This window comes from Leuciscus leuciscus (genome assembly GCF_965113295.1).
Source record: "Leuciscus leuciscus genome assembly, chromosome: 13".
Classification (NCBI taxonomy): domain Eukaryota; kingdom Metazoa; phylum Chordata; class Actinopteri; order Cypriniformes; family Leuciscidae; genus Leuciscus; species Leuciscus leuciscus.
In genome coordinates this window covers 42,792,857-42,820,485 of record NC_138737.1, presented here as the reverse complement: position 1 = coordinate 42,820,485, position 27,629 = coordinate 42,792,857, and the positions used below count along the sequence as shown (strand labels likewise).

Here is a 27,629-nt window from a genome sequence, read left to right as displayed (position 1 = left end):
CTACCCGAAGCACAGGAGCACGGTTTGCCAGTACACGGGTGAACTGGATGCCCCTGAAGGCCGGGGAACGCCGGGCGAACTGAATCGCATAGCCAAGTCTGATGGAACAGATGAGCCAGCTGGGCGGGCTGGGAAGCGCTAGCCAGGCTCCCAGGCACCGAGACAGGAGACCAACGCCGTACCCGCAGTGGTGCAGGTACCCTGCGAAACAGTGAGCGTCTGAATAGGGCCACAGTGATTAATGAATAAAGGATGGTTCCTTAGCTGGAAGAGTGTGTGCTGTGAGTGTGTGTGAAAGCTTCACCTGTGTAAGTGGTCTTTCGCCGCACGCTCAGGTTGACGTGCCCCTGTTTGGCCGCCTGTTGCATGAGCTGCACCACCAGCTGATGAGATTTGCCCACCACAGCGGTTCCGTCCACACAGATGAGCTCGTCTCCGGATCGCAGCCGGCCGTCCTCGTCCGCCGCGCCGAACTTCACGATGTGCCCTATGTAGATCTGGAGTGCACACACACGTGACAGTCACACACCGCAGCTCGACACACACAGCCTGCTGGGAATTCTGGATCATGTCCTCAGACGGGATTCCAATTAAACTATCAGACCATTATGAGTCAAATCAGCTGTGCTTATGATTATATGTAGCAGAGTATTATTATAGTTATTTTACACCATTATTGTCCTGAGTTGACTTCTTCTTCTTCTTTTCTTTATTTATATAGCACAAGTAAACACAACAGAAGTTGACCACTGTGCTTCACATGACATAAATCCAACAAGATTTAAGAATAAAAAATATCATTCAGACTGCAGAAAAAACATAGATAAATTTAAATTCAGAGAAATGCACGCTCCAAAAGATACACCTTTAGTTTGAGTTTGAACTCATATAAAGAGGATAGCGATCTCAAGGAGACAGGGAGGCTATTCCACAGCCTAGGACCGACAACAGCGAAAGCACGGTCCCCTCTAGACTTTAAGCGTGAGCGTGGCTGGGACAGATTATAGTTACTCGTGGACCTTAGACACCTCCCAGGTACACTGACATTTACAAGTTCGGACAAGTATGAAGGTGCAAGACCGTTTAAAGATTTAAAAACAAACATCAGTATTTTCATGTCAACTCTGTAACGCACTGGCAGCCAGTTAAGAGACAATAAAATCGGAGTGATATGTTCATGTTTGCGAGTCCCAGTCAGGAATCTGGCAGCTGCATTTTGGACCATTTGAAGCCTTGTAATTGAAAACTGGGGTAGTTCTACATATAAGGAATTACAATAATCCAGACGGGATAGAACGAATGCATGTATAACTTTTTCAAGCTCTATCGGTGATAGAAAATGCTTTACTCTAGATAATAGCTTCAAGTGAAAGAAACTTGATTTAACCACTGTGTTTATGTGTTTCTCTAGCTTTAAGGAGGAATCCAAAACCACTCCCAGACTCCTGACCGTAGGTTTAATATCACAGTACAGGTCTGCAGTATTAAAAGTATTTTTTCCATCTCCTAAAGTGGGGCCAAACACAATAGTCTCAGTTTTACTTACGTTTAAATGTAAAAAATTTAAGGACATCCAGGATTTTATGTCATTTAGGCACGCAGATAGGGTTTCAAGGCCCTTTGTGTCAGTGCGCTTAAAAGGCAGATAGATTTGAGTATCATCTGCATATAAGTGGAAAGACACTCCGTGTTTCCTAAAAATTGATCCCAACGGCAGCATATACAATGAAAACAAAGGAGGAGCCAGAGTGGAGCCTTGTGGTACGCCATAAGTAAGACAGACTTCCAGTATCTGGGACAGACTGGGACAGACTTCCAGTATCACTCGGAAATTAAGATTCTGATGTCAAATTTTTTTATCGATTATTGTAAATGAAAATTATAGATCAGGAAGTGAGAGGTACTGATACCATCACCAATATTTTAACACTAAAATTGGCCAATACAGAGTAAATTAAAGAAATACACATTTTGGCCTGTTTATTCATGCAAGGAGCAATAGATTCTGTTTTCTGTGATCATGCAAATTTGAAATTCATATTTATATTTATCTATAGTCATCAAAGAATCATGCTGTACTGTTTGAGCTCTATTTGACGAGGAAAATACATGTTTTCTAGCTCTATAACTCAACTCAACGCAATGCATGTTTATTTGTACGGATGTTATCATCGGACTCACCGGTTCTCCGGGTTCATTTCCACCCAGGATCCGGAAGCCAAAGCCTGTGTCTTTCCTCCAAAGGAAAATGTCTTGTTCTTGAGAGTCTGGCACTGGACAAAAAAAAAAAAAAAATATCAGTTTCTTTGCAAGAAATTAGAGGTGTGCAGTATAAATATATATAAGTCACAATCACAATATAGTTATTTTGATTGGTTTATATGCTAAATAACCCAGCGGAAATGCCTGTTTTTTGATAAATTACTTTAGAACTGTTTTTCTCTTTTCATTTTGGATTTTATGAATGAAAACCAAACCAAACACTCCATGTAAATATTATGAAAGAGATTCACTGACTACCATGCATAAATATTGCTACCATGGTATAAACTGTAAAAGTCTCTATAACAGTCTACAGGTCTTCTACCATCAGAAAGCATGTGTATATTTTACTGTTGTTGTTAGTAGTTGATACACATGCCTATATGCATGATGAAAAGCAGGAATGCAGATGGATAAGGATTCACGGTCAGACTAAGCCTCGGCCGGTCAGACGCCTGCTTCCCCACACAGAGAACAGCATCATGTAAACATGGAGCGTTTATCTACCCTGCCGGACACGCTGCTCGTTTAAAAGGTCTGGATGAGCCAAGCTGCTCCGTGTGGAGTGTTTAACAGGCCTGACTGGGATCTGGCACTGGAGTCTGGCACGGGAAGGCCGGAGCGCACATGGACATCTCCTCAGGTACAGCTGCTCTCTCTTCAGAAGCCACAGACTCCACGAGGCATGATGAGTTTCAGTTTACTGCCAGATCTCTCATCACTGACTCCTACTCTTCAAATACACCTTGTGTAACCCTGAGAACTGGTTTATAATGAATACTGTACACGTGACAAAAGACAAAGATGAAGATCTTTTAACAGCAATATTTTCAATGCAATTCAACTTTAAAAATGTTTTAAATACTTTCCTGTATCCCAATGTTAAATTACTACTTTAATAGGCAGAACCAACTATCGGCTTGATTTCCCGATCAAGTATGCAAGTGGTAGCTTTCATACGCCATACCTCTCTAGTAAGCAACTCAATTTGAGAAAAAATAGAGAAAGATGTCCCAGAGAAACTAGGCAAGCAGTGTTGAAGAGGAAACAGGTGTAGCATGAATTAGAGTATGGACATTGTCAATTTTAGAACTGAAAAAATGAAGAAAATTATTACACAACTGATTTGAAAAAGGCATAGATTTGCCAAAGTTAACTTTAAGGAGTCTGTTTATGGTTTGAAAGAGATGCCTGGGATTTCTTTGATTATTATCAATAATCTAAGAAAATAAGCAGATCTTGTAGACTCAATTGCAGCTCTGTATTCCCCCGAGCTGTCTTTTTTCCAAACTTGATCAAATACATTCAAGCCAGAGTAACGCCACTTATGCTCCATTTTACAACAATTGTCTCGGGTTACGACTGTAACCCTTGTTCCCTGAGATCAGGGAACGAGACACTGCGTCCTGAGACACGTTTGGGGAACGCCTCAGCGTGACTGATGACTGAAGTACTGTATAATCACTGTAATCACACATAATCCTATTGGCCGGCGACAGCCATGATGTCATCGCTAGTGTGACATGGAAGTATAAGAGGACGCCTAGAGAACATGTCATCCACTTCTTTGTCTGAAGGGACTGTGCAGGCAGCCCGGAGGCATGTGTCTCGTTCCCTGTTCTCAGAGAACAAGGGTTACTGGCATAACCCGAAACGTTCCCTTTCGAAAGGGAACTCGCACTGTGTCCTGAGACACATTTGGGGAACGAAATACTCACACTGCCATGCTGAGGGGATGTATGCCAATCATGGCTGTGCTGCAAAAACGAACACATTTAACTTAAGAGTTAAATCCCCCCTACTGGATGCCTCAGGCTGTTAAGTCAAGTCAAGTCAAATTTAATTATTTAGCGCTTTTTACAATATACAGTACATATAATACAGATTGTTTTACAGATTGTTTCAAAGCAGCTTTACAGAGATAACAGGAAAATGATGCAACAAAGTTTGCTTCCAGAAGAAAATAGTGTCACAGTCCAGCTTAAGTAAGTTCAGTGATGTTTAATTTTTGTTGTAAAAAAGTTATTATTTAGTTCATTTACATATATAGCCGCTCTGGAGAAAACCGTGATGTTATCGTCCAGCTCAGTTCAGTTCTCATATAATGGTGTCAATGCAGGCAGATCAATATTATTGTTGAATATTAAAGTAAATGTTCAATTAAAAGTAGCACTACCTCCTACAGCCACTGCCCGAGCTTCATGCTTAATGAGGAAGCATTCTTGTGGTTTTACACAAAGGGCTTGACCCAAAGCCAGCTCAAAGGCCTGGACACCACAACCCAACTTAGAGGGGTTCCTTTCAGGGAGTATGAGCCAGACCCATTGGGCCATAGCCTGCTATTTTCAGGGGGACCAGTGTCAACCCCTGTACCAGGGAGGCTAACATGCTTTATCAGTTGAAGCCAACAACCTGTGTGTCTTTTTTTCTTTCTTTTTTTTTTTTTTTGCTCTAACCAGAGACAAATAGCTCCTTCACAGGGCTATGGGAAGTGGAGGCCTCAGCAGGACGACTCTAGAAGAAGAGGAGGCCTGCCACACTCACACTACAGTGGTCTCTAGTGCTTTCTCTCACAATGTGGGAGAACTGCTCAGCTCAGCTCAGATATGCACAGTGGACCTGTGCCTGGACCTGATGTCATAGTGGGGTGCTAAAGTGCCAACTAGTTTCTCCTTATTGAGGATCCCTTTACCACTCTACAGATAAAGCGTTGTCGGGAAAATTCGGTTCGCGTATCTACCCCGAAGTGATACAATTCTGTATCAAAAATGTTAAGGCCAGACAAGTAGTTTTTTAAGGCTTGGTTTGTAGGGAATTATAAACCTGTGCACATATATTCAAACGCGCATACCAATAGACTGAATTTGTAATACGCATGTGCACGCCATCAGCGTTCTCACAGGTCTCGCGTTTAAAGTCTGTGTAGAGTTTCCTGTTAAAACGGTGTTGTGTTAGCGGCCCCTAAGTTAATAACTAATGATTGTTGCGACAGAAGTGAATCAATCAAATTAACTTTAGCTGGAAAATAACTTTATTCAAGAACTGCTATAAAGCCTTAACAATCTCTGTTACTTTAAACTATCCTTGTATCTCTGTAAAGCCGCTTTGGAACAATCTATATTGTTAAAAGCACTATATAAATGAAGATGACTTGACAGTGCAGAGCGAGGGGAGCGAGGGGCCTAAAGAATGGCTCTCTGTAATCGAGAGGGCCCTTCTCTAGCTCTACCTGCAAGCTATTTGCATGGAGGCCTCAGCAGGATGACTCTTTTAAGGATGAGGAGGCCTGCCATAGAGGATTTCTAGTGCTTTCCTCATACCATGTGGAAAAGAAGCTAAGCTTAGAAATGCCCAGCACAGAGCGAAGGGAGCGAAGGGTTTAGGAACAGCTCACTATTATGAGAAGAGCCCTCTTTTCTAGCTCTACCTGCAAAGGATGTTTGCATGGAGGCCTCATAGGATGACTCTTTTAGGGAAGAGGAGCCCTGCCATACTGTCAAAACCTACTAAACTCAGATATTAGCACAGTAGCACAGAGCTCAAGAAGCGAAGGGGCTTACACAACTCTCTGATACAACAAGAGAGAGACCTCTTCTTATGCAAATAAAATTATATTTGCATGGAACTCTGGAGGATGGAGGACTCAGCATGACACTTTTAAGGAAGAGGAGGCCAGCCATACTCACACCAATGCGGTTTCTAGAGCCTTTTCTCACAGTGTGCGAAAATAGCTTAACTCAGATAAGCACAATGCAGAGCCTAAAGAACAGCTCTTTGTATTGAGAGGGCCCTTCCTCAAACTCTACCAGCAACGCTGTTTGCATGGAGGCCTCAGCAGGATGACTCTTGAAGAAGAGGAGGCCTAAATACTACTCTCTGAGAGAGAGAGAGAGAGAGAGAGAGACCAATTCTCTAACTCTACCTGAAAAGCTGTTTGCATGGAGGCCTCATAGGATGACTCTTTTAGGGAAGAGGAGCCCTGCCATACTGTCAGAACCTACTAAACTCAGATATTAGCACAGTAGCACAGAGCTCAAGAAGCGAAGGGGCTTACACAACTCTCTGATACAACAAGAGAGAGACCTCTTCTTATGCAAATAAAATTATATGTGCATGGAACTCTGGAGGATGGAGGACTCAGCATGACACTTTTAAGGAAGAGGTACCAGCAAACAGTCACTGAAGACGAAAAGAGGATGACATGTTCTCTAGGCGCTCTCTTATACTTTCTGGTCGCACTAGTGGTGATGTCATGGCTGTTGCCCGCCAATACGATTGTCGTGATTATACAGTACTTCAGTCATCAGTCACGCTGAGGCGTTCCCCCAACGTGTCTCAGGACGTAGTGCGAGTTCCCTTTCGAAAGAGAACTGCTGCCTTAGAGCGCAGCTTGTCGTTATACCAAGGGGCAGTACAAGCAAAAGTGACATTGCGTCATTGTGTGGTCAGTCTACAGGTGTCCGGTCAGCCTACAGGTGTGTGGTCAGCCTACAGGTGTGCGGTCAGCCTACAGGTGTGTCTACAGGGGTGTGATCAGTCTACAGGTGTGCGGTCAGTCTACAGGCGTGTCTACAGGTGTGTGGTCAATCTACAGGTGTGTGGTCAGTCTACAGGTGTGTGGTCAGTCTACAGGTGTGCGGTCAGTCTACAGGCGTGTCTACAGGTGTGTGGTCAGTCTACAGGTGTGACGTGTGTGGTCAGTCTACAGACGTGTCTACAGGTGTGTGGTCAGTCTACAGGTGTGTGGTCAGTCTACAGGTGTGCGGTCAGTCTACAGGCGTGTCTACAGGTGTGTGGTCAGTCTACAGGTGTTTGGTCAGTCTACAGGTGTGTGGTCAGTCTACAGGTGTGTGTGGTCAGTCTACAGACGTGTCTACAGGTGTGTGGTCAGTCTACAGGTGTGTGGTCAGTCTACAGACGTGTCTACAGGTGTGTGGTCAGTCTACAGGTGTGTCTACAGGTGTGTGGTCAGTCTACAGACGTGTCTACAGGTGTATGGTCAGTCTACAGGTGTGTGGTCAGTCTACAGGTGTGCGGTCAGTCTACAGGCGTGTCTACAGGTGTGGTCAGTCTACAGGTGTTTGGTCAGTCTACAGGTGTGTGGTCAGTCTACAGGTGTGTGTGGTCAGTCTACAGACGTGTCTACAGGTGTGTGGTCAGTCTACAGGTGTGTGGTCAGTCTACAGACGTGTCTACAGGTGTGTGGTCAGTCTACAGGTGTGTCTACAGGTGTGTGGTCAGTCTACAGGTGTGTGGTCAGACTACAGGTGTGTGGTCAGTCTACAGACGTGTCTACAGGTGTATGGTCAGTCTACAGGTGTGTGGTCAGTCTACAGGTGTGTGGTCAGTCTACAGGTGTGCGGTCAGTCTACAGTTGTGCGGTCAGTCTACAGGTGTGTGGTCAGTCTACAGGTGTGTGGTCAGTCTACAGACGTGTCTACAGGTGTGTGGTCAGTTTACAGACGTGTCTACAGGTGTGTGGTCAGTCTACAGGTGTGTGGTCAGTCTACAGGTGTGTGGTCAGTGCTGTCACTCACAACGGCTCTCATACATGCTCCTGGACTGCGCCCAGATCCTGAAGGGGTCCGGCTTTTTCTGCAGAGTCCCGTTGGCAGCGGGGGGGTCGAAGGGCGGCAGGACAGGCAGCGGCTGGGTGGGCGGAGGCGGGACGGGTGGAGGGGGTCCTGGGGCTCCCGGGGCAGTGGAAGGCAGGAGGCGTGCAGGCGAGTCTGTGTGAGCGCTGCGGTGACTACAGACGCTGTGCTGAGAGCTGCCCTGACTGTCCTTACGCTCCAGCTGCTGACACACACAGCAAACACACAAATAACCATTCTGCCATATTTCACCACACATGTCATTTCAAACCGTTTTCTTTTCTACAGGGGGGCACAAAAGGCTGGATGTTCAAGCGTCTGTTATCTTTGACTCAAAAGCTCTAAATTGGCAACAATTAATATACAGGAAACTGCCAAGTTTCCAACACTACTATAGAATTAGACTTCTGAAGCCAAACCACAGCTTTCTGACAGACGGGAATTTAAGATGTTCTTGATGAAAAAGTATTTTGTTAAAGGCAAAGATTTCTCAGTTTTTTGCATTCTTTTAGCAAACCCTTCCTCCCCTGGTTGACTGTCAACAAAGCTGACATCATTCATGCACTTCCCGGTCATTTTTACTAGATATTTATAATGCCATTCCCCTAGCATGATATTGATTATTAAAGGCTAATAACACATTTTGCAATGTCTGACCAAAAAAGGTATTCATCAGGCATGATTAAGACCTTGTTTGGTTGAAACATGGCAATATATTAAAAAAAAATTAATTTATTTTTATTTATTTTTATGAAATGCCAAATTTGATGAATTTAAAAATAAATAAAAAACAGCCTACGGCTAATGAACTATATGACTTGGTGGAAGAATTGTTTATTCTGATTACAATAATTAATAAATGTTTTGAAATTTATTGAACATGGGTATCTTTTATAATTTAGCCGTTGTCACAAATAACAGCAATAAGCTTCTGAAGGACATGACTTACAGTGATTTTACCACAGTTGAAGATCCATTTCCTTTGGTTGGATGCTTGCTTGAGTTTTTGTGTTTTACTGTGCAGCACTTTGTGACTATCATATGTGTATTAGAGATGTGCGGATCAGTTCTAACATCAATCATCCACTCACTCAAACCTGTGATTCTCTCTGGTTCAGATATCTGCATCTATCATATTATACTGAATTAGGATGCTTTTAAATGAACATTTAGCCATTTAAAGTAAAAGTTCTACTTTGGCCAAATTGCATTGCATTTTACTCCCTTCAAACACCGTCACTGTTTCCGTCACTGCTACTTCCCGAACACACACACAAGAAATTAAATACGTTCATCCCAAGCAAAGGCTGGATATTAGCTTTATGAGTTTATTGTCATTTTCACAGCCGTTACACATCACACACCCATCACCTGTTTCATCCTGGTTAAATACTTCAGTAAAAGACTCCCACTTCCTTCCTGTCAATATAGCGTTATTATATGGAAATACAATTTTATTTACTTTTAAATGAAACCATTATAATCGTGATATTATTCCTATTTTTTACTACATGTAACTGTAATCTGTAATCTAACGAATTCGTTACCAGATTTTTTTAATCCTGATTACGTAACGCCGTTACATATATTCCGTTACTCCCAACCCGGTAAAGGCATTGGCTGATGTGTAACTGAGAAATAAAAGAGATGCATCTTACCAGCACTTTGGGACTTCTCTTGGGCTGCAGGACTCCTGAGAGAGAATATAACAATTGGACATGTAAACTCAACACTGAGCCCCTAAATCCACATTCTAACCTTCACAAAAAATGGCAATATAAATTTGTGGTAAACATACAGTACTGTGCAAAAGTCTTAGAAACGTTTGTATTTTCACCCCAAAAACTGGTTTTGAGACAGTTATTTATATATTTTGTAGTAGTATGTCAGTAGGAAATATCAGTTTACATTTACACACATTCCTTTTGCTATTAATTGCAATAATCCAGTGATATTCTTGTATGTACAAAGAGCCTGACAGCAGCCGGATCTCACTATCATCGAGTCTGCCTGTGATTTACATGAAGAAACTGAGACAGACTAAATCCAGAAGAAACCAAAACGACTCGGTTACTAATGTAACCTCGGTTCCCTGAGATAAGGGAACGAGTATTGCGTCCGCTAGACGCAATGGGGAAAACTCCTTTTTCTCTGAATACTGAATTCCTTTTAGAAAATAACGCAGTGCTACTGCACAGCCATAACTGTGCAGAGACTCCACGCAAGCTTATTTGCTGGTCAGTGGGAACATCACGAACCTATGGTGGAGCGGTGTAACTGCATGAGCCAATCAGGGCACAGCCCGCCGATCCGAGCACAGAGCCCGCCAGAAGGGGTGGGGCATCTACCTATAAATACAGCTCATTTCGCCATATGATTCAGGTTAATCGACTGAAGCGACGAACGCCAAGTCATGTGCATAATAGCACGGCCGTCTACACAATACTCGTTCCCTTATCTCAGGGAACCGAGGTTACGTTAGTAACCGAGTAATTCCCTTTCGAACGGTCAGTAGTATTGTGTGTGCTAGACGCGATGGGGAACCAATCCAATCACGCCGTGCTATGTTCAAGCAGAACGACATGTTCTATGACCAGAGCCTGGGACGCTTGGATAAGGGTCCCAAGGGCAGAGGGCTAATGGGGCAATAGTGCCCCGAGGGGGATTCAGATAAGGTTGGAACCTAAGAACAATGGTGGGCCGGGCTCACACGAAGGGACTATACGGAAAGGATATGTGCCTGCATGCAGGGACTTCCAAGTTATAAAATCTGGCGAAGGTGGACGGCGAGGACCAACCAGCCACCGCACATATATAGCTAATAGATACCCCACTGGACACGCCCTGGAGGAGGCCATGCCTCTGGTGGAGTGTGCTCTGGTGCCTATGGGGCATTGCAGGCCCATAGAAGCGTAAGCTAGAGCGATAGTGTCCAATAGCCAACAGGATAGTCTTTGCTTCATGACCGGAAGCACTTTGGTGCGGCCGCCGAAGATTATGAAGACCCTGCTCCGACTGTCTGAACTGAACGGAGTGCTCTATATATGCTCTCAGGACCCGAACCAGGCAGAGTAGGTGTAATTGTTGAGCATCTTCTGTTGTGGGAAGAGCAGAAAGTGAAATTACTTGAATGGAGTTGAAAGCACTTTGGGCACGCAGCCATGCCTTGGCTTGAGGACGACTTTAGGCAAGGCAAGGCAAGGCAAGTCAAGAATCTTGACTTTAGAGTTGCCTGGTCCAAACTCAAGGCAGGAAGCGCTAAGAGAGAGAGCTTGGAGGTCCCCCAGTCGCTTGACCGATGCTAAGGCTAGCAGTAGTGCAGTCTTAAACTAGAGTGGCTTCAATTCGGCCGAATGTAGCGGCTCGAATGGAGGCTCTTTGAGGGCTCTGAGGACCGTTGGTAGGGCCCAGGAGGGTACGGTATGGGGGCGGGGCGGGTTGAGCATCCTCGCTCCCCTTAGGAAGCGAAGAATCATGTCGCTTTTCCTATCGACTGGCCGGCCACTGGGGCATGGAAAGCTGCAATGGCCGCCACGTAGACTTTGAGCGTGGATGGGGTGCGGCCCACATCCAGTAGCTCTTGAAGAAATGAAAGTACCAGTGATACTTCGCATGATGCAGGGTCCTGGTTCCGGGCTGAGTACCAGCTGGAGAACACAGACTACTTAAGGGCGTAGAGGTGTCTCGTGGATGGGGCTCTAGCCTCACAAATGGTGTTTAGGACTCTCGCTGGGAGGTCCATAAGCTCCCGTCGAGGGGCAAAACATGGAGGGCTCATAGATTGGGATGGGGGTGCCAAATCATGAAAGGAGGTCTTTCCTCAGGGGTATCGGCCATGGAGCTGCTGTGAGCAGCTGAATCAACTCGGGAAACCAAGGTTGGGTCCGCTAGAGAGGGGCCACTAGAAGGACTACGTGTTGTCCGATCGGACAAAGACTTGGTGACCTGCCAGGTGTGGTAGGAAGTAGGGCTGGGCAAAAAAATCGATTTTTCGATTAATCGTTTTTTAAAATGTGGTCGATTCAAAATCGATTCTCAAACGCCAAGAATCGATTTTTTTCCATCTTTATGTATTAGTTTTCCTCCACTGTTCATAGGCTTGCAAACTCAATTTTATAGCTAATGCTGTGAGATTTTATGGTAGTTTTATCTAAATCATAAAATAACCTCAATTAGTGCTGCACGTTTAATCATATCGCAATCGCTGACAAGCCTATACGCAATTAGGCTATATGACCAAGATGCTGCCAAAATGCTGTCGTGACTGACAGAAAAACTTGCGATGATATCGTGCGTGCGCACAAGACAGCACAGAATAGAATTATCTTTCGCGCTTGAACGAAGAACACACACAATTATGCCAAAATGTATTTTTGTCGAGTATCTTTATAACATAAGAGCAGTCTTATGACGAACGTGAAGAGTTGTGCCTCGTGAGAGAATGAGTCCGCGTGTGAGTTCCGCGTCTCTGTCAACAGCGGCTGGTCTTAAAGGGACAGTACACTGTAGCCACTAATTATCTCTGTCATTTAAGTTAATCAAAGAACAAAGAGAACAGAGAAAAACACTCACTGCTCTTGAATAAAGAACTTTTGTAACTTTGATTAGTCAATATATAATTTATAATTAATGCAACACAGACTGTTTGATAATTTTATTCAATTTCTGTATGGCCTAGCTGTTAGACAGGAAGGGCACATATTATATTATATGCAACGTTTTTATATGTGGGTTTATGTGAGGATTGTTAACCTGTTTGATCAAGACATGCGACTGTTCTGACTTGTCCAATTTTCAGCATCAATTTTTCATCTTGCATCAAAATCCTGTCTATTCATTGTATGCATTTGAAATATAGAGTTGGGTTCTGTTTTAATGTACCCAAATGTACCTAAAATAAAAAGAGTTTAATATACAGGTTTGTAGCTCTTAATTTCTTTTTATTAATTAAACAGTTGAAAACTTGTTCACTTTTTTTTCTTTTCTTTTTCTTTTTTTAATAAATATAGGATTTGTATTTAATATTCATTGAGTGAGTCGAATCGAAATTAATTTAGAATCGAAATTGGAAAAATCGAATCGAGAATCGAAATCGAAAATCGAATCGAGAATCGAAATCGAATCGAATTAGAGCTTGCGAATCGAAATCGAATCGAATTGTAACATCTGAATCGATACCCAGCCCTAGTAGGAAGGTTTTGAGGGCCAGCAAAACCGTCAACATTTCTAGGCAGTTGATGTGCAGCCGTTTCTCCATGCTCGTCCAAGAGCCAGAGGTCGGTTTTCCCTCGCACAGAGCTCCCCAACCCGTGTTGGAGGCGTCCGTGCTGACCACCATCCTCCTTGAGACCGTACCCAAGCTTACCCCGGACTCGTAAAAGCTGGGGTTTCTCCAACGGGCCAGGGCTCTGATGCAGCCGTGGTCCACCTTGACATGAAGGTGCCCTGAGCGTCATGCTCAGGAAGGGACCTGGGGTCGGCAAGTACTTAAAGGGGCGCATTTGTAGCAGACCCAGCGGAAGTACTGCCGATGCGTAGGCCATGAGGCCTAGCATCCTTTGAAAGGTTCTGAGGGGGCGACGGCTGAATGGCTGAGGAGTACAGATCTGTGGGAATTTAGTTCCGCCTCTGACTAGAGCAGAACGAGCCAGTTCCACAGAGCCAGACTCGTCCATGTATCGGAAGAGCTTCGCCTGGAACACCTGGAGGACGCCCATGAAGTGGAGGGCGGATCCCGCCTGGCCAGAGGACGCATAAGCCCTACCTGTGAGGGCTGAAGTTGTCCTGCAGGGTTTGGATGGGTGAGCCACCTTGGATTTGCATCCAATAGCAGTGGGTGGGCAAAGGTGCGCAGCCACGGCTTCGTCTATGGGGGGCAGCTTCTCATAACCCTTCTTCCACAGCACTATCGATGGTCGAGAGCGTGGTGGAAGTGGAGTAGGGGGCATGCCACGACTTTGTTAATTCTTCGTGAACTTCAGGAAAGAACGGTGCAGATTAGGGATGTTAACGATTAATCGACGATCGATTAATTGTCGATAATACGTTTAATCGATAAAACTTATCGATCATCGATTAAGCAGGCTCGTTTTGCTCAACCGCAAAACATGAATAGCGAGCACGCCGGAGTTATGTTTGGGACCATTTTACACCTTCATCATGACTTGTTTGCGTGTGCATTCGCAGCCTTTTGTTTTGTGCAAATGTAAGTTGTAATGTTATGTTTATTTTGTGTAGGCATAACGTATCTATATCTGATTTATCTCATATAGGATGCATTTGGTAATGTAGTAAAGCTTACGGTGATCCTCTTCAGTTTCAGCGCGCGCAGCTCAAACGGCAATGCACAAATAATGACTATTGGACTGTCATATTTCATAACATTATAAAGAGAACAGTATTGTAATAAAACATTGTGAATTATTTGGGTTTAGTTGCCATAGTCGCGTTGCTCCAGAAATAGCGCGTCCACAACATGAGTCATTCTGAATGGCACGTATTAGTTCAAGTTCACTTGTGCATTCGCTTATAATATAATTTGTAATATTATGTTTATTTTGTATATATCTGATTAATCTCATATAGGATGCGTTTCTTTGAGTTAAATAGCTCCAGTTTAACGGTATTCATTCAGCGCGCAGCTCAAACAGCAATGCACGGTAAATAATAACTATGATTAGGACTGTAATATTACATAACATGAGAACACTGTTTTATTAAATCGTTGTGAATTCATTGTGTTTAGTTGCCATCTTCAGCGCGTTGTTCCAGGAAGAGCACGTCCACAACAGTCACATATTCCAAACACGCATCTGAGGCGTTGGTGACACTTTTCATTATCGTTATATTTGATTATTAAATAATTAATGTAATTAAATGATCAATCACATTGAAACATTTTACAATCCTACTAGCCCTTTATTTAGATTAAAAGCCATTCTCATTCATTTGGTGAGGAACATAGCGTTTTGTGCAGTATTTGCACACCGTGTCATGCTGTTGGCCATATGCCTCTGCAGCAGACTCATAATGCAGTCTTACGGCTAACGATTAATCGATTAATTGACCGTTAATTTAAACGACGATCGATCATGGGAATTTGTTCAAATTGACATCCCTAGTGCAGATCGCTTACGAGGGACCTGTTGGTGCCCTGGCAGGAACCACTCGTCCAAGCACCTGCGTGTGGACTCCTCAGGGGCAGCCCAGTCGTGACTGAGCTCTTCAACAGCCTTAGACAGGACACGGATCCAGCTCCAGCTCTCACACACAGTCCAGCTCTGGCGTCGCTACGTTCTTTAGACGGCAAGGGGGCAGGGTCATCCACTGAGCCTGCCCAATCCCATACGTCCGAAGCCGCCAATGACATGGAGTCATCGTGAAGATCCTCTTCGGATCCACCGAATAAGACGAGACCGCTCACGTCACTGGTCTGGACGGGTGAAAAGCACAGGTGATATCTCTCTCTGTGGAGAAAGTGAGGCACATGGGGTCTGAGCCAAAATGAGCTCACTAACTTCCAGTTACTCAGCCCTCTGGCCCCTCTGTTTCTTTCTCCGAGGCTCGTGGGAGAAAGGAAACGGGAGAGCGTGAGGGGCGGAGCCACGCTCTGAAAAGAATGCGATCCGAAAGCGGAGAGATGAGAGAGGCATGCTCTCGCAATGGGAGCAGCTCGTCTCTGTGAGCACGGCATCTGCATGGGCTTTGCACTCGCTGTGCATGTCCTCGTCATGCAGAGGGGCTCTGCATGTGCCACATCCGTGGCGCGACATTTGCATCAACGTAGCTGCTCTTTTAGATGGAAACTTGCCTTTTACTGAACTACTGGCTAACTCGCTGTTCCGCTGCAGGGCTGTGTGTGTGAGTTAGTGTGTGTGTGTGTGTCTGTGTGTGTGTGAGTGTGTGTCTGTGTGTGTGATCAGTAATGCTTGTTTCACAGATCCAGTCAGAAAGCGTTGGCTCACCTCTCTGCACTAGCATGGTAACCTCAGTCCCTCGAGGGCACTTGCTGAGCAGATCCACCACCTGGTTGTGGCTCAAGCCCTGAACGCTCCTCTTGTTGACCTCCAGCAGGATGTCTCCCTCCTTCAGCCCTCGGCATCGTGGGTAATCAACGACCTGCTTCACCTTCTGCCCTCCACCCACCAGACTGTCGGCCATGGTGAAGCCGAAGCCCTTGTCTCCCTTCTCGATGTGGAGCGTGATGAGTTCGGGCTGCGTGGCGATGGAGGAGGCTAGCGTCGCCACATCGCTAGCATAGCTGTCGGTCACTAGCAGAGAGCTGTCCGGCGCGGGGGGGAACGGCACCGCCTCAAGACCCGACACCACACCCGCCAGCGGGGCGACTGGTTCGAAGCCCTCCTGGCTGTTCACAATGATGGGCTCTTTGTCCAGGATGGCCACGGAGGTCACCAGGCTGGTGTTGGGGTCGTCGGGGTCAAAGGGCAGAGGGTATCCGCGGCACAGCTCCAGCTGGACCATGGAGCCGATCGGGATGGACTGGAATATCTTCACCACCTGAGCATGAGTGTATCCCAACACGATGGTGTCGTTCACACTGACGATCACGTCCCCTGAGGGCACACACACACACACACGTGTTACAGTCACGGAGAAACATCACATGATCCACTTTTAATATCCTACCTGTTTTATTTTCATTTTAGTTAAAGTTTTAGGTTCATCTGCCGTTTCACACAGTTGACTGATTGAGGAACATGAAGCAGAGTCATGGACTCACTGTGATGGAGCCGACAGAACCGTTACAATGACCCTAAAACTCAAGACATCAGGGCACAAATGCTCCTGTATGAGTTTCTGTCTCATATTTCTGTCATATATGGCTGAGCAATAACCAATATCACAGAACAACTCAGTGACTCACTCATTTAGACATTTACCGCCACCTACTGGCAGTTTTACTTTCTTATTTAGAGTATCACTTCAATAATTTATTTTAATTTTTTATATTTCCATATTAATATAAAAAACATTGTCATAATTTATTCTCCCTCATGTTGTTTCAAACCTTTATAACTTTCTAAAAGAAGATATATTGATAAATGTTGGTAAGCAGACTGTTTCGGTGACTGTTTTGATGACCACTGACTTCCACTGTATGAACAAAAAAAATACTGAAACATTTCTGAAATTATCTTCTATGTTCCACAAAAGAAAGTTAGAAAGTCATAGAAGTTTGAAACGACATGAGGGAGAGAATGCAGAATACAGATCAAAATACAGATTCAGATGCAGCTTCTGAAGAACATTCAGGCTGTGTGTGTGTGTGTGTGTGTGTGTGTGTGTGTGTGTGTGTGTATGAGAGAGAGAGAGTGTGACTATGTGTGTGTGTGTGTGTGTGAGAGAGAGTGTGTGTGTGTGTGAGAGTGTGTGGTTGTGTGTGTGTGTGTGTGTGTGTGTGTGTATGAGAGAGAGAGAGAGAGAGAGAGAGAGAGAGAGAGAGAGAGAGAGTCTGACTGTGTGTGTGTGTGAGAGAGAGAGAGAGAGAGAGAGAGAGAGTGTGACTGTGTGTGAGTGTGTGGTTGTGTGTAAAAAATTGTTGAATAAAATAAAATATTTCTTTCTAAAGCTACTTTTTATAATGTCTTTTTGATGCTTTTCTCATTTAACACAATAATGGCTTCATCTTTTGGGGGTATTTCTTAGTCAAATTTGATGTGTGATTAATTAGAGTAATTCATTTCCTTATTATGTAATTAATTAGATTAAAAAATGTCGTCGCTTGACAGCCCTATATTTTTAATATCTTATTTTAAGTAACGTTTATTTCAAGCAACAAAACTGGTTTTAGTTTTAGCTTGCGCTAACTATAATAACCCTGACAATCACAACAAGTTCGTAACGTGTAACGTCTGAATTTGTTTTTTAACACATAAAATGCTACTTCAGTGTGGGCGGGGCTACTGTGACGTGGCTCGTGATTGGTTAGAACAGAAACCCAGATAAACATGGAAGAGAGAGCTATTCTTGCTTCTCGTGTGATTGTATCACGTCTGGTCAGGAGGCAAAAGATTTCCTACAAGGTTCAAACCTGTTTCCATCTTTCCGTCCACAGCGGCCGGTCCGTCCAACACCAGACTCTTGATCTGCAGGAACTCGTCCGGTTCGTCCCCGCCGACCACAGTGAAGCCGAAGCCTCGCCGGCTCTTCAGCAGCTTCGTGCTTATGAACGTGCCCTTCAGTTCGGCTGGGTTACGGGTGAAGAACGGCTTTCCTCCTGCACACACACGCACACACAGACACAGACACACATTAAATGATTTATTATTCAGTTATGTAATGAAATGAGAAGAAATGCTGATGTAGTCAGGCTGGGGCATAACATGCAAATGAACAATAATGAGTGTGAGCGTCTCACGTTTGGGCCCCGGGGCCTGAGGAGCCGACGGGCAGCTCTGAGGTTCTCTGTACGTCTCCAGATGACTGGGCACATAAGATCCGATCGCAGCTCCGGCAGACGAGTGCTCCTCGATCCATTCTGACAGAGAGAGACGCCACACAGACAATACACAGAAAGATCAGACTGACACAAATATACAGACAATAAAACACACGTTTCCATGCGTTTCTCTTTGAACAATTACCTAGATCTGTCATGAACTCTAGATGGCACAGGCTGATGGGTCTTTAACTCAACTGGTAGAGATCACATCATTATCTACATGGCACAGCTGATTGGTTGCTGTTGCATCAGCGTCCAAAGAGCTGCGGCTCAACATTCAAACAAATACCAGTATGGTAACCCTAACGCGGCAACAAACCGTCCTCACGCGGCGCAATTAATAATAATTGATTATTTATGAAATAAATGGGTTTCACAGCGCAGCACATTCAGCGTCCTGTCTGAAATTAGAAGATTAACGTCGGTGGATTTGAATTTGAATAACGGTGTGTACTGACGTCTTCCCGCGGTTAAAACAACAGTCCTTCTGATGTTCATTCTCTCAAACTCCTCAGCGAGCTCCCTCTCAGAACCCCACGAGTCCAGACTCTGCTCTGGCTCAGCGCGAGCGAACCCGAACCGCCCGGTACAGATGTCTGTCCCTCGTCCCTCGTCCCTCCAGAAGAGGCCAGACGAAGAGTGGAGTTTTCTCAGGTCTCTGAAGAGCTGACCGTGCGTGCTCTTCGCCCAGACAGTCAACACACAAGTTGTGAGTGTCATCAAGTATCAGTATCTTAGACATGGATCCACACACTTCCTGAAGCGTTTTTCACAAGCCATGATTACCTTTTGAAGTTTCTGGTTGAAGCGTACAAACAAAACAGTCCCTGAAGACGAAAAGAGGATGACATGTTCTCTAGGCGCCCCTTAAATACTTCCGGGTCGCACTAGTAGTGACGTCATAGGCTGTCTCCGGCCAATAGGATTGCCGTGATTAGATAAGCGTTTCAGACACCAGTTCTTAGGGAACTGGTATCATTTTAGTCTGGTTGATGCTTCAGAATGAATCTCTAGGAGAGACCATTTCTATTTTTCGATCTTTCCATCATATATTAGTATTTCAGTATTGGAACAATGGCAGCGTTCAGAGACGCTTCAACGGACGAACACTTCCATTCAAACGTTTAGATTATGATTTAGTGATTTAGTCTTGTCATATCATTTGATACATGTAAGCTTGTGTAAATTCATGTAAAGCATGGTGTTACAGTTTCCTACACAATGCTCACTGTGCAAATAAATACTACAATTAAACTTCAGTATGTTACAGTACAGTAAATGAGGAGCGAGAGCAGAGAGACGCACCTCTGATGTAGCGACCGCCTTCGGGCGACTGCTGCGCGTCGAGCTGCTTCTGACGGCGGGCCTCCAGGAGAGGGTTCTCGTACTGCGTCTTACGGTGGATATGACTGACAGAGAGAGAGACAGAGAGAGAGAGAGAGGGAGAGAGAGACAGAGACAGAGACAGAGAGAGAGAGAGAGACTTTGACTTTTAAGGGTCTCTTTAATACAAAAATTAAAAAATTAGGTGAACATTACAAAGCAAAAAAAAATATTAAAAAATAAAAAATCACAATTATTAGGTTTTTTTTCCCCAAGACGACATTACTCAAATATAAATTTGTAAACATTCATCAGAGTCAACTTCACAAATACACTGCTTAACTTCCCATCTATATTTGAAACTCTCCAGATCATTTATCAATTTATAATAAAGGGCTGGGCAAAAAAATCGATTTTTCGATTAATCGTTTTTTAAAATGTGGACGATTCAAAATCGATTCTCAAACGCCAAGAATCGATTTTTTTCCATCTTTATGCATTAGTTTTCCTCCACTGTTCATAGGCTTGCAAACTCAATTTTATAGCTAATGCTGTGAGATTTTATGGTAGTTTTATCTAAATCATAAAATAACCTCAATTAGTGCTGCACGTTTAATCATATCGCAATCGCTGACAAGCCTATACGCAATTAGGCTATATGACCAAAATGCTGCCAAATTGCTGTCGTGACTGTGACAGAAAAACTTGCGATGATATCGTGCGTGCGCACAAGACAGCACAGAATAGAATTATCTTTCGCGCTTGAACGAAGAACACACACAATTATGCCCAAATGTATTTTTGTCGAGTATCTTTATAACATAAGAGCAGTCTTATGACGAACGTGAAGAGTTGTGCCTCGTGAGAGAATGAGTCCGCGTGTGAGTTCCGCGTCTCTGTCAACAGCGGCTGGTCTTAAAGGGACAGTACACTGTAGCCACTAATTATCTCTGTCATTTAAGTTAATCAAAGAACAAAGAGAACAGAGAAAAACACTCACTGCTCTTGAATAAAGAACTTTTGTAACTTTGATTAGTCAATATATAATTTATAATTAATGCAACACAGACTGTTTGATAATTTTATTCAATTTCTGTATGGCCTAGCTGTTAGACAGGAAGGGCACATATTATATTATATGCAACGTTTTTATATGTGGGTTTATGTGAGGATTGTTAACCTGTTTGATCAAGACATGCGACTGTTCTGACTTGTCCAATTTTCAGCATCAATTTTTCATCTTGCATCAAAATCCTGTCTATTCATTGTATGTATTTGAAATATAGAGTTGGGTTCTGTTTTAATGTACCCAAGTGTACCTAAAATAAAAAGAGTTTAATATACAGGTTTGTAGCTCTTAATTTCTTTTTATTAATTAAACACTTGAAAACTTGTTCACTTTTTTTTCTTTTCTTTTTCTTTTTTTAATAAATATAGGATTTGTATTTAATATTCATTGAGTGAGTCGAATCGAAATTAATTTAGAATCGAAATTGGAAAAATCGAATCGAGAATCGAAATCGAAAATCGAATCGAGAATCGAAATCGAATCGAATTAGAGCTTGCGAATCGAAATCGAATCGAATTGTAACATCTGAATCGATACCCAGCCCTAATTAATAACTGTACTCAATATTGATACGGGATTTTATTAATCCCTTTAATACTAAAAAGACATCAGTTGAACCCTTGTCGCTCAATTTACTTTTCCTTGTCAACCATATGGCCATCTTTGCTTGCCCAAATAGATAATTTAATAAAACATGGCTCTCCCTTTTATTTTTACTATACTTAGGCCCATAAATAAACATTTCAGGCGTAAAAACTTCCCCCAGGGTTTGACACCACTCTTCCATTTTAATAAATAGATGTTGTAATCTCACACAATTAAAAAATAAATGGAAGACTGTTTCTAGTACTCCACAAAAAGGACAACCCTCCCCAACCTGTGGGTCAAGGTGTGCTCTGTGTCTGTTTGTGGCTATTATACCATGCACAATCCTCCATTGCAGGTCCCCAGTTCTTTTCTCAATGGGGGATTTGTACAGGGTCCTCCAGCAGCCTTTAGGGGAAGCGCCTGGCCCAAAGATCTCATGCCATTTAGTCTCTCTCACACTCTGCAACTGCAGAAGATGTGTCACCTTTACACACAGTCCATAAATAGTTTTCTTTCCAGCGTTGCTAAAAAGTCCAAGTTGAGATGTCTTAAAGGAAAGCAAACCATTCTCCATTTCTTGCCATGTTCTGATATCAGGTGAAAAAAGCAACTCTGGAAAGACAGAAATCTCCTCTTCTCCAACAGGTGTCTCTAAAGAGTCTCTATAGTCTTTTGGTAAAAACTCATAAATTTGAGTCAACAGTCTCTCTGCCACACGAACTGACCTTAAGCCCATTTTTAAAGCCAGGTTCTCAGCAGAAATCCATCCCTCTTCAGAAACAAAGTGTCCAATTTTAGTAAAACTTGCATTCCGCAACGCTTTTATGAGGGAAACAGATTTAAAACCATCCAAATCAAGTACAGGATTAAAAATCAGTGGTTCTTCTCTCAGCCATAGTCCATTCACACCATTTGGCTGCCGAGAGAAACAGAAAAATGTCCATGTTTTTAACATTGATCTATAAAACGATGTCAATCCGCTCAGGTCTAGTCTCTCAATGTCCATAAGAAATAAGTGACGGTCAAATCCCATGTTGCCCGCTCTCTTCAGGAGGGTGCAGGCTATTCCAGCCCAGCTTACATCCTCCCCATACAACAGTCTCTGAGCCGTCTGGAGTCTAAAAGCTCTGACTCTTGCTCCAATGTCCACCAGCCCTTGTCCTCCTTCCTGTAGTGGCAGATAAAGCACTGGTGCCTTCAGCCAGTGCTGTCCTGACCAGAAGAAGTCCACCAGGCACCGTTGAATCCTTCTAACCAGGTCTTCTGGAGGCTCTAGGATCATCATTTTATGCCACAGAGATGATGCAACCAGGTTGTTACAGACCAGGATTCTCCCCCTATAGGACAGCTGGGGCAGCAACCATTTCCAGTGAGACAACCGAGCACACACTTTCTCCACTAGGCCCTCCCAATTTTTATTCCTATATTCGTCTGTCCCTAAAAAGACTCCTAAATATTTGAACCCTGCTTTCCCCCACAGCAAACCACCAGGAAGTGATGGACTACTCGAGTCCTGACCACACCACACAGCTTCACTTTTTTGCCAATTAATTTTGGCTGAGGAAGCTTTCCCATAACATTCCAAAGCCATTTTTAAACATTGAACATCACTATGATTTTTAATTAAAACTGTGACGTCATCTGCATATGCGGAGAGTTGGATACGACTCTTAAACTCCAGTGAATTGACTTGTAGACCTGTTAGATGTTCTCTTAATTTACATAGTAAAGGCTCAATGACTATACTGTAAAGTTGACCTGATATAGGACAGCCCTGCCTAATGCCTCTGTTAACTTTTACAGGAGTACTGAGGCCACCAGCTATTTTAATCATGCATTGTGCTCCAGCATACAGCAGTCTTATTTTGGAAATAAACTTCTCCCCAAAACCAAAAGCTTTTAAGGTATCAAAAAGAAAAGTGTGATCAACTCTGTCAAAGGCCTTTTCCTGGTCCAATGACAAAAAACCCAAATTAGCATTATTATGAGAAGCAAAATCAAAAGTATCACGTACCAGATGCAAATTGTCTATCATAGATCTTTTTTTTACACAATAAGATTGATCTCTATGTATAATTGTATATAGTATACCGTTTACCCTGCTGGCCAGACATTTTGAAAAAATTTTGTAATCAGAGCCTAGAATTGCTATAGGTCTCCAGTTCTTTAAAAGAGTTAGGACACCTTTTTTTGGGAGTAACGTTAAAACTGCCCTCTGAGAACTCAAAGGAAGAATTCCATCATTAATACATTTTTGGATCACCTCAAAATAATCATCACCAATAATATTCCAAAAAAACTTATAAAATTCAGCAGGTAACCCATCAAGTCCAGGGGTTCGTCCTGAGGAAAGTCCCATAACAGCAGCAGTAACCTCTGCAAATGTAAGTTCAGTCTCTAAAATATCCTTATGTTCTAATGTCAGGACAGGAAGATCTTGTAGAAGTTGATTTCTGCACAGTTCATCTGAATTTTCAGCAGCATATAAATTAGAATAAAAATCCACCGCAAGTTTGCGCATCACTTCTGGATCTGAGGTGTTGTGTCCATTATTGTCCTTTAAAACATACATCAATTTTTCTTGGCCTGCTTTTCGCTCCAAGTTAAAGAAAAAAGAGGAAGGTCCATCCATGTCTCTTGTTGTTAAGAACCGACTTCTTACAAGAGCTCCTTTAACTTTTTCATTTAAGAAAGAGCTTAACTGATTTTTCCTTTCAGTCCACAGAGCTTGTAGATCTCCATCATCATTATTATCATGCATACTCTTTTCAATGTCTATAATCTCTTTTTCCAACATTACTAGTGTCTTCTTAAAAATCAAAGAGGTATGAGATGCATACTGTTGACAAAAATCTCTAATGTGCGCTTTGCCAACTTCCCACCACTGAATAACATTTTCATAAAGACATTTTTCATTCTTCCAGTTTTCCCAAAAAAAATAAAAATTCTCACAAAAATGTTTATCTTCCAAGAATTTAACATTAAAATGCCAGTAATAGCTAGTATGCTTCCTTTCAGTCAGGATACACTCAAAAGTGATAAGATTATGGTCAGAAATAGCCGTAGGGAAGATATTTGTGTTAACAATCTTATTTCTCATGTTATGTGAAATATAAAAACGGTCTAAACGTGCTCCAGAAACACTGCCATTGGTAACTTTCATCCACGTATACTGGCGTGTTAATAAATTGCGCTCTCTCCATACATCTGAGTATTTTAGATTTTTAATTATTTTAGCCAAACAAAAAGCTGACTGTGAATGAGGTTCTTCCCCATTCCTGTCTCGCACAAAGTCTAGCGTGCAATTCCAATCTCCCCCTAACACAATGAGATCACCATCCTGCTTTTGTTTTAAAATCTTCTCTAGTTTAGTAAAAAGCTGTACTCTGTCTGCTCCTATATTAGGGGCATAAATGTTTACAAACAAGAAATTTAGATTCATAATTTCAGCTCTTACAGTCAAAAGTCTCCCTGGTACCACTTCATCTTTAGATAAAATATTTATTTTTGTTTTGAGAGCAGGGGAAAACAGCACAGCTACTCCAGCACTTACATTAGTTCCATGACTAAGAATTCTATCTCCTTCCCACCACAAGCCCCAATCAATTTCATTGTCTTGACTGCTATGTGTTTCTTGCAAAAAGACAACACTCAAATCTTTCAATCGAAAAATTTCTGATAATAACCCTTTCTTTCTCCTGTCCCTCAATCCATTTATATTAATTGATCCCACCCTCAAAATCTCCATGGACAAGGGGAAAAGAAAGAAAGAAAACCAGAAAGAAAAGATATAAACCATTTAGATTATTTAGTTTTCCCCCTCGCTTTCCCTGTCCCTTTGCCTCGTCTGAGAGCAGTAATGTGCTTCTTAAGACGAAACCGCTTCTGTTGCGAAAGATCATCATAGTTGCTCGCTTTCCTAGCCCATATAACCGAAGCAATAAACTTCTCAATGTCAGGGAAGAAGTTAGTTACATCAACACCAGCTTTGCCTTTTGTTTTATCAAGAAATGCATTAATTTGTTCAACAGTATACAGATCTTTATCAGTTCCTCCTAAGGCCTCTGACCACTGCTCATCATCTCCATCATCAGTACACTGAGAAAAACCATCCATCTCATCTGCCATATTGTCCTCTAAGTCCTCAGCCTGTGCTACACTATCCACTTCACACACATCTTCCACACTACTCTGATCCTCTCTCTTATCAGTATTATCCAATACATTTCTAGATTTACCAGAAACATAACTGCATCCAGGTTGCTCCACACTCTTAGCATTGACATTAATCTCACTCACCTCCTCCATCTTGTCCTGCTCTGTGGCTCCTTCACTCTGCTCCGCATTCCTCTGTTCATCACTTTCACTCGTTTGCTGATCAGTAATCCCGGTATTGTTTACATCATCACTGATCACATCAGATGTGGACGCGCGCAGATCATCTTTACGTGGACAAGCGAAGCGTTTATGGCCCAACTCACCACATTCAAAACACTTTAAGCTCTCAGTGCTGGCGTAAACCATATACGAATTATTCATATGATTGACGCGGAAAGAGACTTCTAGACTACGATCCTGTGAGCTCAAAAACATTAAAACCTGGCGCCTAAAAGAAAGAACATGTTTTAGCGCGTTATTTCTACATCCAAGGGGGATCATTCTGACGGGGCTTGCAATCTTTCCAAACCTCTGCAGTTCTTTCGTTAAGATCTCATTAGGTATAAAAGGTGGGACGTTCGAGATTATAATTTTCGTTGCTGGAGCAGACAGCGGGGTTATCGAAACAAACTTTTCTTTCACCCACATTCCGCTCACAGTCAACTGATTGACCAAGGAGTCTGATTTTAAAAACATAACGACAGCTTTGTTCATCCGTGAGGCCGAAATAATGTTCTCGAAACCAACCTGCTCTCCTATAATCAACAGCAACTCTTCCACCGTCACTCCGGGTTCTGGTACACACTTGCACCCATTACGGAGTGACAGAGTTGGCGTTCCTTGCACGGAAACAGACGCCATACCGGCGTCCGAAAACCGCGCAAGTTAATTAATAACGAAACAAAAAGACGTATAGGCGAGGGGGAAGAAAGAGAAAAAAAGAAGGAAAAAGAAAAGAAAATAAAGGAAAAAAAATAGAAACGAAGGTTTCACAATCGCTCTCACAAACGCGCGCTCAACTCCCACACACTAGAGATGGGGAGTCGACTCCAAAAGAGTCGATTCTTCGACTCTCACTAGCCCTAGTGTCGGAATCGACTCCAGGTCAGGAATCGACTCCCAGTGTCGAGTGTTTTTTTCAAGTTCAACACAGCAAAAGATTATAATGAATGTAAAGATACGGAAATTAAAATAAAAAGATAAAGAAATGAGAGGGGAAAAAAAGTAATGCCAGGAAAACAAAGAACAATAATGTATAGATAGCCTACCTTATACGCTGAGTTTTGGCTCATTTATGAGACGCGCTTCAGTTCACTCGCCGGCGCCTACGTGTCGTGATTATCTATTTTCTACTATATTTACTTATTTATTAAATCCTGGATGAAACATTGATTAAAATTAAGATACAATTAATACAAAACGAAATTCACTTTAAAAAAAAGGCTTTGTGCTTTCTGTTTGAGGTCTCAGTGAAAGTTTTAAAGTCGCTTTCAGAGCGGTCATGTCCGTAACAGAGAACTGTCACGTCTTTTGTTTTTTCCTCATAAATGGGAACACGAAAAATAAAATAAAATAAATATTTTATGTTCTGTGGAGAGCCAACCCTTCTTCATCCGGTGGGTATTACTTTTGGTTTGCGCAGTGTAATTCACAGAATTAGGTACAAAAAAATATTTTGCTACCTAAAAGTGAAAGATTTTTTGTGTCCCGTAACGCATGTGTAGCCTAGGCTATTTCCCATTAAATATAAAACGCATACTGATATTTTTCAATATGTATTAAATGCATTTTCTGAGAATTTATATTTCAAGTTTTTACTGCAAATGTCCCGTTTACAACGATGGAATTGCCCAATATTAAATAATTTATCCTCAACTAGTTTTGTGGTGTTGGTCTACGTATTGTATAATGTTAACTTCAAAAAAGGTGTGTGTCGCGATTCTGCCTTCTCACACCGCGACACAGGTTCGTAGATCTGAGTGTAGCGATTTCGGATTCATATTGCATATTGTTACAGCCCTAATTATTAGAATATAGACATTAAGAGAATAAATTGTTATGCAAGTACTTTTACTTTTAATACTTAAAGTAGCCTACATTTAAAATCATGTAGGCTACTTTTTACTTAAGTAGGGTTTTCATTGTGGTACTTCTACTTTTACTAAAGTAAATA

At 42.7% G+C, this 27,629-nt stretch overlaps 1 protein-coding gene and 2 long non-coding RNA genes across 9 annotated transcripts in view; 1 reads left to right on the top strand and 2 right to left on the bottom strand.

Moving 5' to 3' along the window:
• Positions 1-27,629, bottom strand: part of magi1a (membrane associated guanylate kinase, WW and PDZ domain containing 1a) — a 160,323-nt gene that overhangs the window by 17,155 nt on the left and 115,539 nt on the right. For 6 of the 7 annotated variants that reach the window (XM_082187372.1, XM_082187369.1, XM_082187370.1 and 3 more), the window contains 8 exons: positions 19,624-19,727; positions 18,235-18,354; positions 17,908-18,093; positions 15,821-16,429; positions 9,515-9,549; positions 7,800-8,061; positions 2,182-2,273; positions 305-497 (listed from right to left, as the gene is read on the bottom strand). In XM_082187372.1, the coding sequence (XP_082043498.1) occupies positions 305-497; positions 2,182-2,273; positions 7,800-8,061; positions 9,515-9,549; positions 15,821-16,429; positions 17,908-18,093; positions 18,235-18,354; positions 19,624-19,727 (1,601 nt within the window). The remainder of the gene's footprint in view (positions 1-304; positions 498-2,181; positions 2,274-7,799; positions 8,062-9,514; positions 9,550-15,820; positions 16,430-17,907; positions 18,094-18,234; positions 18,355-19,623; positions 19,728-27,629) is intronic. The other variant, XM_082187368.1, reaches the window with a different exon arrangement.
• LOC309512039 lies at positions 9,577-10,709 on the bottom strand. The gene is made up of 3 exons (XR_014210866.1): positions 10,577-10,709; positions 10,389-10,539; positions 9,577-9,784 (listed from the first exon to the last, which is right to left on the bottom strand). It is a non-coding gene; the product is annotated as an uncharacterized lncRNA (long non-coding RNA).
• LOC309512038 lies at positions 10,429-14,374 on the top strand. The gene is made up of 3 exons (XR_014210865.1): positions 10,429-10,551; positions 10,588-11,808; positions 13,039-14,374. It is a non-coding gene; the product is annotated as an uncharacterized lncRNA (long non-coding RNA).